The sequence below is a fragment of the Erythrolamprus reginae genome, chromosome 2 (genome assembly GCF_031021105.1).
Source record: "Erythrolamprus reginae isolate rEryReg1 chromosome 2, rEryReg1.hap1, whole genome shotgun sequence".
Taxonomy (NCBI): Eukaryota; Metazoa; Chordata; class Lepidosauria; order Squamata; family Dipsadidae; genus Erythrolamprus; species Erythrolamprus reginae.
Window position 1 is genome coordinate 158,743,404 of NC_091951.1, and position 18,781 is coordinate 158,762,184.

Sequence of the window (18,781 nt, forward strand, 5' to 3'; positions counted from 1 at the left end):
GGAACTGTGGTCCACCCCGTCCTACCTGCTGCCCACCCCTGGTTGTAACACAGTTCCATAAAAGCCCATTTTCTTCTTTATCCTTATCCAAATGAATTGGAAATTTCAATTTCACAGCCCCAAGGCTTGCCGGCAAAGCCTGGTCTTCACAGCCTTTCAGAAGGCCAATAGAATGGGAGCAATACAGACATTCGGGGGGGGGGGGAGTTGGTTCTGGGGCAGCCACAGAGAAGGCCCTCCCTCACAGTCCCGCCAACTTCCATTGTTTAGTTGATGGGACCTGCAGAAGGCCTACTCTGTGATCTTATTGGTCTCTGGGACGTATGCGGCAGAATATGGCCCTGTAAATAGGCCCCCAAATGATTTCCATTTTTTGTGTCAATTTTCAAGTGTAATTTATAGTCCTGGGATTGCCTTGTAGTCTCCCATTCAAATTCTAAGCAAGTCTAAAGCTACTTCAGGACAAAATATAATGGTCACTGATTTTTTTTGGGGGGGGGGGAATGTCAGAAATGTTTATTTTACAATTTTAGTTATTATTCTCACTTTAACAGATGAAAATAAACAGGTGAGATGCACACATTTTCATTTTTCATTTATTACATAATAATTCTGTACACTAATAGTTGCCCAATAATTATGCCCATATAGTCTCCTAAGAAAGACAAAGTCTAATTTTTTCATTCTTAAATATTCAGGTTTTAGATTTATGAACTTTTTGGATTGACTGAAAGCACTGTAGTTGTTCAATAAGAAAAAGTAATCCTCCAAAATCCAACTTGCCTAATAATTTTGCCCACAGTGTAAAGACTACCAATTTTATTACAAGCTTAAGTGTATGCTAAAGATAATTGTATTAGCTTCAGTGTTTGAGAGCTCACAATGGCTATCATCATCAAGTTTATTTGTTCCTATATTTTGATGGTGTGTTTATTTTACTATATTTTCAGCAGTACAGTAGTTTTGTAAATTTGTACACCCTTTGTAGAGGTTTTCCATTTGAGGTAGTATATATGTGTAATTTAAACCAATGTTTTATGGAAGTTTTATGTATCATAATTAAGTAGTATTAATATGGAAGTCATCTCCTGTCATCTTATTCTGTCTTGCAGTCAGTCACCTATGGAGAAGATTACGGTTTATTTTCATGCTATTCTGTCTAAGGACTTCAAGATAGATTTTAACAAGCATAAAGTGATCATTCTGGCAGGGAGAATTTCTGATTATATTGACTGGAAAGAAACTGTATGTGAGCTGATGTGTACCCGGTAAGTATATGTTGACATGATATAGCATATTATCAGATCTGATTTAAAAGGCTTCCATTAACATCTGAGTTAATGTGCAAGGCATTTAGCTCTTTCTGAATGCGTGCATGCTTATGTCTGTATTTTAGCAAAGTTACTTTGGGACGGGGGTTATTGTATATTTATATGATGGGAAAAACTATAAACTTGTGTTCTTTTATTCGTGAATGGTGGTATTCATGGTGGCAAGGGCACTTCTTTGTACAAGCCTGTGAGATTGCAAGTATTTTAGAGAAACAAAATACTATAGTGTGATTTATGTAGTTATCCTTAGCATTTCATATATATATAAGAAGAAACTGTCACTACTAATTCAGGTAGTTCTTGACTTACGATAACAATGGAGCCCAGAATTTATGCTGCTAAGTGAGAAATTAATTAAGTGAGTTTTGCCCCATTTTATTATTATTATTATTTAAATATTTTACTATTTTAAAAAACAAAACAAGACACACATAGATAAAAATACAAAACAAAACACACACAAAAAGGAGCTGCAATCGCTCCGCTCAAAATAGAAGTCTCCATAATAAGAAAGGAAAACTTTTGCTAACAAGATCATTTCATAGAAAAGAAAACACCTACTTCATATCTCTATTTATATACATTTCAAAATAATAAATTTATATAGTCTTGGACTCATTGAGAATTTCCTCTATTCAACCAAATATAGACCCTATCCCAGATTTTGTAATATTCCAACTCTTCTTAATTTTTCAACCACCTCGTCGTCATGTCCAGCTCTGCACATTCAATAATTTTCCTAATTACCTCATCTTCTTTTGGGACTACTTCTAAGATATAGAACAGATGAAAAGAGGGAAATAGTGGTGGAATTTTATAAAAAGTTATATCAACAGGAAGAAATAAAAGAAGAAGAAATTTATAAATTTTTAGACTCTACAAACTTTTCCACCACTATTAGAGGAACAACAACAGAGGCTTAATGCACCATTTACCATGGCAGAATTATAACAGATACCTAAAAATAAAAAAAAATAACAAAGCCACTGGCCCAGATGCAATACCCGCAGAATTTTATAAACTAGACAGTAATATACTTACCCTGAACATGTTAGAGATTTTTAATAAATTTAATTGCAGATGCTAAAATTCCAAGATCATGATCTGAAGCTTTGATTACGTTAATACATAAACCAGGAACAGAGAAAGATAAAGTACAAAATTATAGGCCAATATCCCTGTTAAACGTGGATTATAAAATATTTATTTCCATCTATGCACTTAGACTTAAAAAAATTCTAAATGAAATAATACATGAGGATCAGAATGGATTTTTGCCAGGTAGACAAATTTAAAACAATCTTAGGACAATTAAATACATTGGAATTTTACGAAATTCCAATGTATTTAATGTATTTACTGAAAAACAAATGGCTCTGGTCTTTTTGGATGCAAAGAAAGCCTTTGATAATGTGAACTGGACACTTATGAAACTGCAACTTACCAAAATGAAATTCGGCACTAAATTCACCAATCTGATCGATGCTATATATTCGAACCAAACAGCTGAAATTATAATAAACAATGACCAAACTGAAAGATTAGAGATTCAAAGAGGGGTCAGACAAGACTGCCCTTTCTCCCTTGTTATTTATTTTAACATTGGAAACGTTAATTAAAACTAGAGAAAACAAGGAAATTAAAGGATTAGAGATTAAAAAAGAATGTTACAAAGTCCAAGCGTTTGTAGATGATGTAGTTTTCATCACAGAAAATCCTTTGACATCATTACCAAAATTAATAGATTTAATAGAAGAATTTGGGAGTGTGGCAGGATTAAAAATTAATAAAAGTAAAACTCAATTGATAACTAAAAATATGACTGGACCACAGACAAAACAACTAGAAAATTTAACAAATATGAAAATAACGAAGAAAGTAAAGTACTTAGGTATTTGGATCTCTGCCAAATCCCTGTCTTTAAAAGTTGATAATTATATAAAACATTTAGCTCAAAAAGGAAATATGGAATAATTTGCATCTGTCTTTACTAGGGAGAATTTCCGTAATTAAGATGAATATCTTGCCCAAATTACTGTTTTTATTTCAAGTAATTCCAATCAATCCAGGGGGAAACTTCTTTAAAGAATTAACAAAGATTATTAAAAAATTCATTTGGCAAGGGAAAAAAGCGAGAATAAAATTAAGTGCATTAGGAGATGTAAAAGAGAGAGTAGGGCTAGCCCTTCCAAACTGGAAATTATATTATCAAGTGGCAGCCTTATCATAGATTAAGGAATGGTTAACCCTGGATAACAATAGACTATTAAACCTAGAGTGTCATGATTTAATGTTAGGATGGCATGCTTTTGTGTGGTATGATAAGCACAAAATCCATTCATATTTTAAAAGACATATAATTAGGAAGTCACTGCTAGAAACATGGATTGATATAAAAAAAGATAATTTTTTAACAATACCTGATTGGATTTCTCCAATTAAAGCAATACGCCACCCAAACTTATTACAAGAAGGAAAAATATTAAAATACAAGGATTTATTAAATGAGCAATTGAAATTAAAAACCAGACAAGAATTAAATGAAGTAGGGATAACGATAGATTGGTGGATTTATGTACAGTTTCAGAGTAGATTCCAAAAAGATGCAAGGACTTGTTAATTTCAAAAAGATAATAATATTCTAGGGAAGTTGCTAATCAAGAACCAAGGGAAATTGATTGGGAAAATTTATAAATACCTGATTAGGTTCAAAACAGTACGTTTGATTTTAAAAGATAACATGATTGGAGAGGAGTGGCATACAAATCTAATAAATAATAAATAATGATCAGCTGGTGTAGGAATTTTGGAAGAAATATAGATTTAGACGAATGGGAAAGGTTCTGGTCATACAATTGGAAAATAACTAAATCGTTATCATTCAAAGAAAACCAGATTAAGATGTTTTATAGATGGCATTTGCCCCGTAACAAGTTATCAAAAATGTTTCCAAACACCTGTCTTAATTGTTGGAAATGTAAAAGAGAAATCGGTTCTTACAACCATCAATGGTGGACTTGCCAGAAAGCCAAATCATACTGGAATAATATAGAAAAATGGCTAAAAGAAATCACACATCAGGAAATTAGGAAAACTCCAGAATTCTTATTAGGCATAAATATAAAAAAGACATGCAATATTTGATAACTCACATTTTAGTAGCTACTATAATTGTTTTCACTCAAAGATGGAGTTTACCCCATTTTATTAACCTGGTTGTTAAGCAGATGGATTTGATTTTAAGTCAAGTTGATTTAAATCTCTATTTAAATCACTAGTAAAAAGGCTTGATTTTAGTCGACTAGATTTAAAACACAATTTTTAAAGAGCAACTGTCTTCTCTGTTCCTCAGCGGCTCCTCCTCTAACCCGCTGTTGACTCATCAACAGTCCCAATATTGAAGAATATACAACCTCATGCTGCATAACTAAGCTCCATTTCATGCTGAATACACTAAATTATTAATGTATCTTGATTGGAAAATTATTTTTAGATAGATTTTTACTCTGAAAGGATTTTATTAAATTTGACAAAAAAATTTAAAATCTGATTTAATGTTTTTTAAATCCATTTTTAATTTTTTTAAAAAATCCATTTTTATCTACCCTGTTGTTAAGTGAATCTGGCTCACCCATTGATTTTGCTTGCCACAAGTTTGCAACAGATGATCACATGACCCTGAGTCATAAACATGAATCAGTTGCCAAGCATCTGAATTGTGATCACATGATCGTGGGGATATTTGGAAGGGTTGTAAGTGTGAAAAATGGTCATAAGTCCCTTTTTTCAGTGCCATTGTAACTTTGAATGGTCACTAAATGAACTATTTTAAGTGGAGGACTGCCTGTATTTCAGTAGGGAGAAGTGGATATTACATCTAATCTAGTAATGAACCCAAGAAGATGCTGGATCTCAGAGCGCAGCACTTATGTGATCTGCAAAGAATGGCTCGCTTTTCTTCTTTTGCCATATCCATCATTAGATGTTGGCGATCCTATTTTTATCAGCAGCCACACGAAAAAGTGCTGCTGAGTTTTTTCAAAACTAGTCCCTTAGATTTTGAAGTTTGCTTTCAGTCTTTTCCTGGAGGATTAAGTGAAATATGGCATATTTTTCTGAGTGTCGCATCACATGTTCAAAATATTCTAACTTTTGCTTTTTAATGATTTTGATTATTTCCCTTGGTTTTCCCAGGCAGCGTATCACCTCATTTTGTGCAAAGAATGGCAATGGGTCCTAATTAATGTCATTTAAAAAGTTATATCAGATCCACAGCCATCATTACACTTATTGATGGAAATTTATGAAGGCCTGTTACTTTTGCAAGTAAAAAGGAAGATTTAGTACAGGCAGTTCTTGACTTATGGCCACAATTGAGAGTAGAATTTTAGTTATTGAGTGAGGTGGTTGTTAAGTGAGTCACACCCAATTTTATGTCCTTTATACCATGGTCATGTGAATCGCTGTAGCTGTTAAAAGAATTTGTGGTGATTAAGGAAACAACTTTCCCCCTTGACTTTGCTTTAAGGAAGTTGGCTGAAAAGGTCATAAATAGTGATCATATGACCCTAGAATAATACATGCTGATTGCCAAGCACCCAAATTTTGTTACATGAATGTATCAATTATACCACATATTTCAGAGTATAAGACACACCTTAGTTTTGTGGGAGGAAACAAGAGGGGGGGGGGGAAATCTGCCTCTGCCTCCTAGCATTTTGCCCAACATAGAAACATAGAAACATAGAAGACTGACGGCAGAAAAAGACCCCATGGTCCATCTAGTCTGCCCTTTTACTATTTCCTGTATTTTATCTTACAATGGATATATGTTTATCCCAGGCATGTTTAAATTCGGTTACTGTGGATTTACCAACCACGTCTGCTGGAAGTTTGTTCCAAGGATCTACTACTCTTTCAGTAAAATAATACTTTCTCATGTTGCCTTTGATCTTTCCCCCAACTAACTTCAGATTGTGTCCCCTTGTTCTTGTGTTCACTTTCCTGTTAAAAACACTTCCCTCCTGAACCCTATTTAACCCTTTAACATATTTAAATGTTTCGATCATGTCCCCCCTTTTCCTTCTGTCTTCCAGACTATACAGATTGAGTTCATTAAGTCTTTCCTGATACGTTTTATACTTCAGACCTTTCACCATTCTTGTAGCCCGTCTTTGGACCCGTTCAATTTTGTCAATATCTTTTTGTAGGTGAGGTCTCCAGAACTGAACACAGTACTCCAAATGTGGTCTCACCAGCGCTCTATATAAGGGGATCACAATCTCCCTCTTCCTGCTTGTTATACCTCTAGCTATGCAGCCAAGCATCCTACTTGCCTTTCCTACAGCCCGACCACACTGCTCACCCATTTTGAGACTGTCAGAAATCACTACCCCTAAATCCTTCTCTTCTGAAGTTTTTGCTAACACAGAACTGCCAATGCAATACTCAGATTTAGGATTCCTTTTCCCCAAGTGCATTATTTTACATTTGGAAACATTAAACTGCAGTTTCCATTGCTTTGACCATTTATCTAGTAACGCTAAATCATTTACCATATTACAGACCCCTCCAGGAATATCACACTTTAGAGTCATCGGCAAATAGGCAAACCTTCCCTACCAAACCTTCCCCTATGTCACTCACAAACATATTAAAAAGAATAGGACCCAGAACAGACCCTTGTGGCACACCGCTTGTAACCTGTCTCTGCTCAGAATACTCGCCATTAACAATAACTCTCTGATGTCTATGCTTCAGCCAGCTTGAAATCCACTGAACTATCCAGGGATTAAGTCCAATCTTCACTAATTTATCTATCAGCTCTTTATGTGGAACCGTATCAAAGGCTTTGCTGAAGTCCAGATAGGCAATATCCACGGCACCACCTTGATCCAACACCTTTGTGACATAGTCAAAGAACTCAATGAGATTAGTCTGACACGATTTGCCTTCAGTAAAGCCATGCTGATTTGGGTCCAATAAGTTATTGTTTTTTAGATGCTGATTTATCCTCTTTTTGAGTAGAGTCTCCATCATTTTAACTACAACTGATGTCAAGCTAACTGGCCTGTAGTTTCCAGCTTCTTCTCTACTGCCCTTCTTGTGGATAGGCACAACACTGGCCATTCTCCAATCCTCAGGAACATCTCCTGTTAACAGGGATTGGTTAAACAAATCAGTCAGGGGGGTAGCAATGACAGATCTGAGTTCTTTAAGAACTCTGGGATGGATGCCATCTGGACCCATTGCCTTATTTATCTTTAATCTTTCAAGTTCTTCTAAGACATCGGCTTCTAAGATCACTGGAGCTGAATCCGTACAGCTGGAAACAGCACAGATTATATACACTATTTGCTGTGGTATTTCTATGCATGTGTGTCTGATCCATAGAAATAGCAAAGAATTTTGAGAAATGTACATTATGGCAGTATTTTAAGGCCAGAAACTTTTCTTAAATGTAATCACACTAATTCCTCCCAATTATTTAAATACTGTAGATCTATTCCAAACATGACTAAGTCAGGGTTTAAATCAGCTGTCTTACCTTAATAATAAACAGGACACTGTTATATTTCTGATAGTACTTGTACAGATGCTATTAAAATTGATGTGGCTTTCTGCAAGTATACATTATTCTCTGCTATTTAAAAGAAGATATACCGGTAATAGCACTGGGCCTCTTCAGATCAAGGATTTATTTTAAAAAGCTTCTTCATTTTGTTAAGTTGTCTAGAACAATAATAAAGCAGTCTTTAAAAATATAAGTCTAATAATTTGAACATTCTACAGACATTTATAGTTATTGATTTACCTCCTTGCATCCAGTTTCAGCAACTGAGTAGCACAAGAAAATAAAATTCTGCCTCTGCCACTCCATGCCAGCAATTTGCCTCCTTGCAGCTTTAGTTTCACTTTCAGTTTCAGCACATAACCTGCCTGCATCTTCAATCAGCTAAGGGTCAGGAAGCTAATAATTAGTTGCTTGGCTTAACAGACTCTGCACTGTTTGATGAAACATGATAAATTGCTGGGAGGCAGAGGCCAAAGGATGGAGATGGTTGGGTGGGTGGAGCTACGCACCCAAGTTTTCACCCTCTTTTGGGGGTAAAAAGGTGCATCTTATACTGCAAAAAATACAGTAAATGCAAAGACCATTTATATAAATAATTGTAAGTCAAGGACTGCCTGCATTGCATTTTAATTTTATTGCTAGCGTATATAATAAGAAATGCGAGTCCACTCCAGTTTCAGGAATTGGACATGGCCAGTCTGGCAAAGAGAAGGACCAGGGGAGACATGAAAGCAGTGTTCCAATATTTGGGGGGCTGCCACAGAGAGGAGGGGGTCAAGCTATGTGCCAAAGCACCCAAAGGCCAGACAAGGAATAATGGATGGAAACTGATCAAGGAGAGATTCAACCTAGAAATAAGGAGAACAATCAACCAATGGAACAGTTTGCTTTCAGAAGTTGTGGGAGCTTCATCACTAGAGGCTTCCAAAAAGAAACTCTGGTCAGCCATCTGTCAAAAATGGTATAGGGATCTCCTGCTTGAGCGTAGGTTTGGGCTATGATCTACAATGTCTCTTCCAACTCTGTTATTCTGTATTCTATTCTAAGGTTTTATACGCCTGTAAAATTCTATTTCAACAATAAATTGCTTCCTTGCCTTTACTCTGATTTGTTGCTAAAATACAACTCTTTAAATACTAGAGAACTTGGAGAACATGGATACCTGGTTGAAGGCCACACCATAATTTCTAAGGAAAACCTGGATAAACAAATTCCTTACAAATATGTTGTTAAACGTGAGAAACAATTGGTGTATGAATTCATTTACAAACCTGCTACGGGTGGAATACATGTAGATCGTTCCCTATTGTTATCATCAAAATTGATAGATGGTACAGGTAAGAAACTGCTCCTTGTATTATAGTCTTTCTAGTGCAATATTAAAGAATCTTAAATGTTGTAAACACCCAAGAAAAAAGAATCCAAAATATGAAATAGAACAGTTTCTAATCTACCCACCTCTTGATATGTTTGACAGCTCAGATCAGCAATAGAGTCCTTCACATTTTGGGGTTCTATAATCTCTCAGGACTTGAAACTGATACTTAATATTAGAGCCATCATTAAAAAGGTGCAACAAAGAATGTTCTTTCTCCATCAACTCAGGAAGTTTAGCCTGCCCCAGAAGCTGTTGATACAGTTTTATAGATGAATCATTGAGGCTGTCATTTGTAATTCTATAACTGTCTAGTTTGATACAGCAACCAAACAAGACACGTACAGACTCAACAAATAATTAAGATTGCAGAAAGAACAGTTGCAATCAATCTGCTTTACACAGAAGACCTGTACATTTTGTTGTGTCAAGAGGGCTGAGAAAGTATATGTAGACCTTTCACATACTGGACATACCTTCTCAGCCCTCCTTATGACATGAATAAAATTAGTCGTTATAAACAGTACATTTGGTAGGTTTTTACTTTATTTTCCTTTATATGCACAATTTGTATGACTTTTGAGGGTATCCTTTGGCTTAAAAAGTTGACGTGACAAAACTGTGGTTATTTTTGGATCCAGAGGCCAAAAGTTAATTGAAAACAAGTCACAGATTTAAGACATTGAAATTGCTGTTCCCCAGTGTAATAATACCAATAAGAGGGCAGAGTAAAGAAAGTAATAAGAAGGATAAGCCTAGTTTGATACAGCAACCAAATAGGACATGCATTCCAATCGGAGTCGAGGTCTATCTGGATCTGAGCGACTTTATCTGTGAAAAACTCATTGAAATCCTCAACACTACCCTGCAATGGTTCATCAAAAAACCCTCCCCCCAATGTTAAGGAGGGAGCAAGTCACCCTAAACAGGGCAGCTGGGTGAGATTCTGCTGATGCAATCAAGGTGGAATGATAACACGCTCTTGCTGCCTCGAGCGCTATTAAATAAGTCTTAATAAAAGAACTTAATAGTGTTCGGTCACTTCCAGATTTACTGTCTTTCCAGTGTTTCTCTAGTTGTGCTTGTAAATCAAGAACTGGCTGTATTAAGAAGCTGATAGTCTCCAAAGCTCTCCTTTTGGGGGAAGGGGATTAAACAATTTACTTAATCTCACACAGCTAGTTCTTGAGTTACGATCACAACTGAACCCAAAATTATGTTGCTAAAGGAAACATTTGTTTAGTGAGTTTCCCCCATTTTATGATTTTTCTTGATACAGCTGTTTAAAAAATAATTGTATTTGTTAAGTTAGTAAAATGGTTGTTAAATGAAGCTGGATTCCCTATTGACTTTGTTGGTCAGAAGGTCGCAAAAGAGGATCACATGCCCCCAGGACACTGCAATGGTCATAAGTATGAGCCAATTGCCAGTCGTCTCAATTTTGATCACGTGATCATGGGGATGCCACAACAATTGTAAGTTTGATAAGTCCCTTTTTCTCAGTGCTATTGTAACTTTGAACGGTCTCTAAATGAACTGTTGCAAGTAGAGGACCCACCTGTTTTGCTAAAAAGTAAAAATTGCACATTTGTTTATCGTTGTGTAGCTCTGTATTTTAAAACACATCCTAGCAGTAAACGATATCAAATGAATGTGGATGGAATATAGCTCAAAAATACGATCTACAGAGGTTGAAAGAAAATGACCATTTCGGTGTGTCTGCATGATTTGACTATGGAAGGAGACCATAACAAAGCAGGGTGTCCATGAAAATTGCATCATGCAATTACATTTAGCACACAAAGCTAATAGGGCTGTACAGTGATCCCCTGGTTATTGCGTCCCCGACCATTGCGAACAGGGTAATTTGCGATTTTTCAACCCGGAAGTCAAAATACCATCTACGCATGCGTGCCCTTTTTTTCTATGGGCACGCATGCGTAGATGGCAACCGGGAGATCAGCTGCTGGGCGGCTTCCCTGGGTCTTCCCCCTCTTGCTGGCATCAGCGAGGAGTTTCCCCACCGCCCACGCAAACTCCTCGCTGCCGCTCGCCCACCCTTCGCCTGCCCACGCCGTTCGCTCCCCCTCTTGCTGGCGGGAGGGCGAGAAGCCCTCCCCAGCACCCGCTCGCCCGCCCTTCGCCGCTCGCCCGCCCTTCGCCCTGGCCGCTTCTTCCCAGCGGAGAAATTCCAGCCCCCACCTGGTCCCGCCCGATCCTCCTCCCTGAGGCAGCTCGCCCTCCCATGGCCGCTTCCTCCACCCTCCACCGCAAGCCCTCGCCACCGCAGCCAACGCGCGCTGCGATCTTCAAGCCCGGCTCCTTTCGGCCCAGCATCCCGGGCCAAGCAGCTGCCTTCTGTGACTGAGCTCGTAGCGCGCGTTGGCTGCAGCGGCGAGCGAAGCCAAGCCGGCAGCAATGTCGCCGCCGCTGCAGCCAACGCGTGCTACGATCTTCCGGGCCAGCCAGGCTCAGTGACGGAAGGCAGCCACTTGGCCCGGGATGCTGGGCCGAGAGGAGCCGGGCTTGATCCGCTGAGCCTGGCTGGCCCGGAAGATCGTAGCGCGCGTTGGCTGCAGCGGCGGCGACATTGCTGCCGGCTTGGCTTCGCTCGCCGCTGCAGCCAACGCGCGCTACGATCTTCCGGGCCAGCCAGGCTCAGCGGATCAAGCCCGGCTCCTCTCGGCCCAGCATCCCGGGCCAAGCGGCTGCCTTCCGTCACTGAGCCTGGCTGGCCCGGAAGATCGTAGCGCGCGTTGGCTGCAGCGGCGAGCGAAGCCAAGCCGGCAGCAATGTCGCCGCCGCTGCAGCCAACGCGCGCTACAATCTTCCGGGCCAGCCAGGCTCAGCGGATCAAGCCCGGCTCCTCTCGGCCCAGCATCCCGGGCCAAGCGGCTGCCTTCCGTGACTGAGCCTGGCTGGCCCGGAAGATCGTAGCGCGCGTTGGCTGCAGCGGCGGCGACATTGCTGCCGGCTTGGCTTCGCTCGCTCGCCGCTGAGGAGCCGAAGATTGGGGGGCGGCGCGGCTCTTTTAAAACATCGCCGCCGACATGGGGGGCTTGCTAGCACCCCCCCAAACCCAGGTTGGGGGTTCGGGGGGGTGCTAGAGAGCCCCCCATGTCGGCGGCGATGTTTTAAAAGAGCCGCGCCGCCCCCCAATCTTCGGCTCCTCGCTAGCGCTGCGGAAGTTTAAAACACCATCTGCACATGCGCAGATGGTGTTTTTACTTCCGCAGCGCTACTTCGTGAAAACCCGCTCGTTGCGGGGGGTCCTGGAACGGAACCCTCGCAACGAGCGGGGGATCACTGTACAGTAATACCTCATCTTACGAACTTAATTGGTTCCGGAAGAAGGTTTGTAAGGTGAAATGTTCGTAAGACGAAACATTGTTTCCCATAGGAAACAATGTAAAAACGATTAATGCGTGCAAAGAGGGGGAAAATCGCAAAATGGCGCTCTGCTGGGCGCCACCGCCCGGCTGTCACCTTTGAAAACAGCTGGGGGGCTTCTTGGTGTTCAGGTTCGGGAGGCCGCTGAGAAGTGCCGCCGCCCGGCTGTTACCTTTTGAAACAGCCGGGGGGGGGGCTTCTCAGCGTTCTCCCAAACGTTGAACCTGGAAGTTTGGGTTCGGGTTCCGGAGGCCGCTGAGAAGCGCCCGGCTGTTTCAGAAGGTTACAGCTGGGCGCCGCCGCCCGACGGAGCACCGTTTTTATAATCAGCGAAACGTGGCCTCCAGGAAGGACGTCTTCGTGACGTCAAAGCTCCGCCCATGGAATTCCCTATTGGGATTCCCCACCTCCTTTCCAGCCTCCAGATCGGCCGAAAACGACGACGACGATCGCAAAAACGGTGCTCCGCTGGGCGCCGCCGCCCAGCTGTAACCTTCTGAAACAGCCGGGCACTCCTCAGCGGCCTCCGGAACCTGAACCGAACCCGAAAAGTTTGGGTTCAGGTTCGGGAGAACGCCAAGAAGCCCCCCGGCTGTTTTAAAAGGTGACAGTTGGGTGGCGGTGCCCAGCGGAGCGTCATTTTGCGATCTGCGGTGGGTTCGTAAGCTTAAAAAAGTTTGTAAGAAGAGGCAAAAAATTTCCGAACCCCGGGTTCGTATCACGAGGGGTTCGTATCACGAGGTACCACTGTATTTTGCTTTTCAGAACTTTAATAGTATTTTTTTTTTACAGATTGGCATCAATATGATGATATAATATGCGTTAAACCTGAGGAGAGTTACTGGAAGAAAGTTAAGACTCAATTAACATTTTGGAAAGATAATTGTGAAAAAGATATTGTAAAAGGGAAACTGATAGCAGCAAGAATAATGCTAGACAGCCTCTTCAGTATACTTCGTCCTCTGGATCCGATTAACATCAAAAGCTTTTTCCAGCAGTTCCACCAGTTTTACTTTGTAAATAAAAAGATAATGGTACATGAAGGATCTCGAAAGGAATGGAAAGAGCTAAAATTTGAAGAATGGCAGGTACTATATTCTCTTTATTATATATCCAAGAAGAACTTTGTAGTCAAACTCCTATAACGCTTGTAGCATCTTGACTGTGCTGAGCAAAGAACGTGCTCATTGTTAGTGTCCTTAGGATAAAATGGGGTAACTGAAGTTATTAAACTGGGCTGAGTATTGAGTTCAAGATGCTCAAAAAGGACAGAATATGGCCACTGCAAGAATAAAATGTAACTCACCAAGAAGGGCACGATGTTTGGAAGAGTTGCCTAAACTGGTGTGTGTGTGTAGTATAAGAAACCTTTGGCAGGATCCAGCCAGCCAAGGTGAATGGGACCGCTGCTGGCAAAGTTGCCCAGTCCTGCTGCCTTTAACGAGTCATCAGGGAGTCTCGGGAGGAGCGTCTCTTGTTGTTTGAGTCATCGGCTGCCCTCTCTCCCTCCTTTCTCCCTTTCTTTGCATTGAGAAAGCAAGATTGTCATGGCTGGATGCCTCCCCTGCACTCCCCCGGCTTCAGCAGCAGCAACAGCAGAGCTGGCGCCTGGATAGATCACGCTTCTTCTCCCCCCCTCCATTCTCTTCCTCAGAATGGGGGCTGGGGGCAGAGAAGAAGCGTGCCGAGCTGTCATGGGGCTGCTCAATCTGTAGTGGGAGAATGAAGCTTGGAAAAGCCGGGAAAAGATTGAACCCCCTTCCCAAAACTTTGCACAGCCTTTTCTCCACTGGTTCTCCCTGCCAATTTCCCCCTTTCCAAACGGGTGGCAGGAGCATCTGGGATCTTCCTAGCCTAGTCAAAGCTCACTATTTGACTAACAGAAAGCAGTTTTACAACCTAACATGTTAGTAGTTTAACTTAAGCCAATTTCCTGGCCTTTTAAAGTCTAATCTATAATGTGTTTTCTTTGGGTTTGGTTCAACAATGTATGTACCTGGATGTTTTGTCTTTTAGCTACAGCTTATGCGTTAATATGATGTTTGGTTAAACATGCATTTTCCACTCTTTCTCCCTTCCTCCCTTTTAAAGTTGAAAGATTTGATTGTGAAATACTTGATGGAAGAATCTATTAAGATCCTCAAAGAGAACATTCCGATGAGGGATAAACTAGGCATAGCATTGATCACATTGACATTAATAACACAATACGAGCTTCTACTGTCCCAAAAGGGATTGGAACAGTTATGCATATTTCTTTGTCCAGAGAAATCACCAGCAGATGTAAATGAAATCAAGTGGTTCAGAGAGACATTTTCAGACTTATATCCGGGGACGGGGTATGTAATATTTTTTCAGTATTCTTTATTTTTTAATCTTTACATCCATACATATATAAATGCATATACGTTAAGAAACAAAATATCCATAACATATATAATTTCATAATTCTCTCCAATCTCTTACATTGCCATAACTACACCCATACCATATTAATAATTTATCACTGTGTTTCTATTTTCCCTTCTCATTCCCCTCCCACTCTCTCTGTCTCTTCCATCTACCTTCCTTCCCTTCTCTCCTTCCTTCTTTCCTTCCTCTCACCAACCCACCTCTTCCTCTCTCCAATTACTTCCTCTTTCACCATCTAAGCCTTTCTTTGAGTGATTTCTATTTCTAGTAACTTTTATATTGAACAGACAGATAATATATTACTAAATAATTATATTCTTCTGGTGTCTCTTCCCTTTTTAAATATTATTTAAGGTGTTTATTACCATTAGTCGTATACACTTTAAAATTAATGCTACCTCCTAACTCTAGTTTTGTCATCTGGGTTATTCCATTTTTTAAATCACTCCTAAACCTTTACTTTTATAGTCTCTCTGTTTCAATATCTAACTATATTCATTTTCTATCCAATTATAATACTTCATCTAAACAGTCTAACATTCATATCCTTCTCTGTCTTTAAGCTTCATTGTCATTCTATTCATTTCAGTGCAAAGATTTTTTTTAAGTATATCTTCTTCAGATGGGATCTTAGATCCTTTCCATTTTTGTGCAAATGCAATTCTCACTGCTGTAATTACATGTATGATTAAGTATGTATCTTCTTTACTAAAGTTTTCAGTAAAATGCCTAACAGGAATGTCTCTGGTTTTAATTCTAATTTTAACTTCACCATTTTTTCTATCCATGTCTGTATTCTAATCCAAAATATTTTTGCTTCTTCACATGTTCACCACATATAATGTAGTGGACATGTGGCGTGTAAAAATGGTATGTAAATTGATTTTGGTATGTAAATTGATTTTGAGGCATATAGAAAGCATATAGGGTGGAGTGAGGATACTGCAGGTTGAGGTGGAAAAATGGTGGGTTTGGTTGGGAGGAAGGGAAGCAATTGGGTGTACAGTATTAAACATGTTGGATGATTGCTTTACTGTGTTTGGTACTAATATTGTATGTGACAGATTTTTGAAAAGATCAGCCTATGTTTAGTGCTTTGATATGAATTGCTACTAATCGTTATTTGTCTATAAATTTATCAGTTTTCCCTATGAAGTAGGTGGTTGGAGAGATTGACTGGCCCAAAATCACCCAGGGAGTTCCAAGGCTGAGGATATGCTTGAATCTGGGTCTTCTTGGTGCCAATCAAGCATCTGAACCTCTGTACCATGCTTGCTGTCATGGGACTGATATAAATATTTCTTTCTGCTAATGTGACAGATGTAAATATTCATATCTGCTAAAAGCCAGGGAAGAGTCAGGCCAAAATGAAATACTAATTGAATTGGTAACTACTAGTTAAATTTGTTTATAAAACAAATTCTGTTTGTAAAATTACCTGATGCTTATTTTCATGCTCTCACACATGAAAATACACTCACACTCTCTCTCTCTCTCTCTCTCTCTCACACACACAGGGAGAGGGAGAGAGAGAGAATATATATACTGTATAAGGAATCTTCCCTTCGCTTTCAGGATGTTTGTCTTCAAGCACAAACATCATAGTAGCCAATACTGTAATTGCATGAATTTATTGCAGTAAAGTTAGAATATTGTGCTTTGCACTGAGGAGAGGCTCCTGTCTGGTCACTGCCATAGAATCCAGATTGGTGGAGGGCTGCAGTGATGGTTGTCCTTTTGTCCCATCTCCACACACGGTCTCTGAAATTCAGTCAGAATGATAATCGGGGTCTTCCTCTCTTACTCCTCCCCTCTCCACTGATTGCTCAGTTTGACTGGGCAACCAGCTCTTGGAAGAGCCTTGGTTATGCTTCTTCCATTTGAGAATTATGGAGGCCTTCAGGGGACCTTCAGGGCAACAGAAGTTTTACTGTAGCCTTGCCCAGATCTGTGCCTTGTGCTAATCCTGTACTAATGCTGCCTCTAAAGTCTAGAGGCAGTTCTTTTTGACTTCATAGCTTTTGCTCTGCTACAATATGTGCCTCTCCAAATCATTTACCACAGGTCAACTCCTAGGTGTAGGGACAATGTCACCAATGATCAAGAGAAATGCAGAGTAACTGAGCTAAATTTCCTATGATATTGCAAAGGGTCTGAATACTTATGCCAATGTGATATTTCCGTTTTTTTCTCTTTAATAAATTCAGTGTTGTTGTTAGTTACGAAGTCATGTCCAACCCATTGTGACCCCATGGACAACATTCCTCCAAACCTTCATTTCCTCAACCATCCTCCTGAGTCTAATTAGGCTTACACTGACTCCGCCCAGCCACCTTATTTTCTATCATCCCGTTCAGCTTTCCTTATGGTCCAACTTTCACAGCCATACATCGAAATTGGGAGAACCACAGCTTTGACTATATGAATTTTTGTTGGCAGGGTGATGTCTCTGCTTATATTCATAGACATTTTTAAAATTCTATTTTCACTTCATCATTAAGAGGTAATGAGTGTAAATTAATGAAAAAAAAATGAATTTCAACAACTATAAAATCAGGCTGCAGCATAACAAAATTGGCTAAAGTGAAGGGGCTGACTACTTTTTGAGTGCATTGTAGATAGGATGGGGGACAAAATTAACTGAACAGGAAAGAAAGAAAAGTCTTGTGTAGCTCTTCTAAAAGGTGTGTATGTCCCAATTATGTAAATCCTCTCAAATAAAGAACAACCAAGGACCTTTCTTTCACTATTTGAACACAGATCTTATTTGTTATTGGTAAAGCCACCCTGAGTTTAAGGAGAAGGGCGACATAAAAATCGAATAAACAAACAAAACAAATAAATAAATAAATGAGGTACCGTATATACTCGAGTATAAGCCGACCCGAGTATAAGCCGAGGCACCAGTTTTTGCCACAAAAACTGGGAAAACTTATTGACCCGAGTATAAGCCGAGGTTAGAAAATGCAGTGGCTACTGGTAACTTATCAAAATGGAAATCAATAAAATTACATTAATTGAGACATCAGTAGATTAAATGTTTTAGAATATTTATTTTAAAGAAAACCAGTAAATTAGCTCTGTAAATTTAAAAGAGGGTAAACAAAAGCAATCTGGTAATAACAATAAATTAAAAAGTTAAAAAAAGTAGCTCAATCAGCAACCAAGCTAAAACCTATTTCTAAACCTAACCCAGGGCTCTTTAAACTTGACAGTTTTAAGACTAGTGGACTTCAACTCCCAGAATTCCTGCACCAGCCATGCTACCTCAGGAGTGGGAGTTGAAGTCCACAAGCCTTAATCTTTCCAGGTTTGAAGACTTGCATTTCTAACCCTAATCCATGGGTCTTTAAACTTGACAGTTTTAAGACTAGTGGACTTCAACTCCCAGAATTCCTGCACCAGCCATGCTACTTCAGGAGTAGGAGTTGAAGTCCACAAGCCTTAATCTTTCCAGGTTTGAAGACTCTTGCATTTCTAACCCTAACCCATGGGTCTTTAAACTTGAGTTTTAGAAGCCTGGAGAGAGTTCATGCCGTCCCCCCCCCCCTTTAGCTTGCTGGCTGGCTCCTTGGCTGGATCTCCCACCCCTGATCCTCCCTCCTCCTCGTCTCCCTTTATTGCCCCATGTGTTGGGCAGGGAAGCAGATTTGCTAAAGAGATCCACTTGGTACGGCAGCAGGGAAAGGAGGAGGAGGA

General features: G+C 39.9%; 1 protein-coding gene across 1 annotated transcript in view; it reads left to right on the forward strand.

Moving 5' to 3' along the window:
* Positions 1-18,781, forward strand: part of RNF213 (ring finger protein 213) — a 164,764-nt gene that overhangs the window by 17,530 nt on the left and 128,453 nt on the right. The window contains 4 exon segments of the mRNA XM_070740206.1: positions 1,113-1,268; positions 9,046-9,242; positions 13,463-13,758; positions 14,762-15,009. Coding sequence (XP_070596307.1) covers positions 1,113-1,268; positions 9,046-9,242; positions 13,463-13,758; positions 14,762-15,009 — 897 coding nt within the window.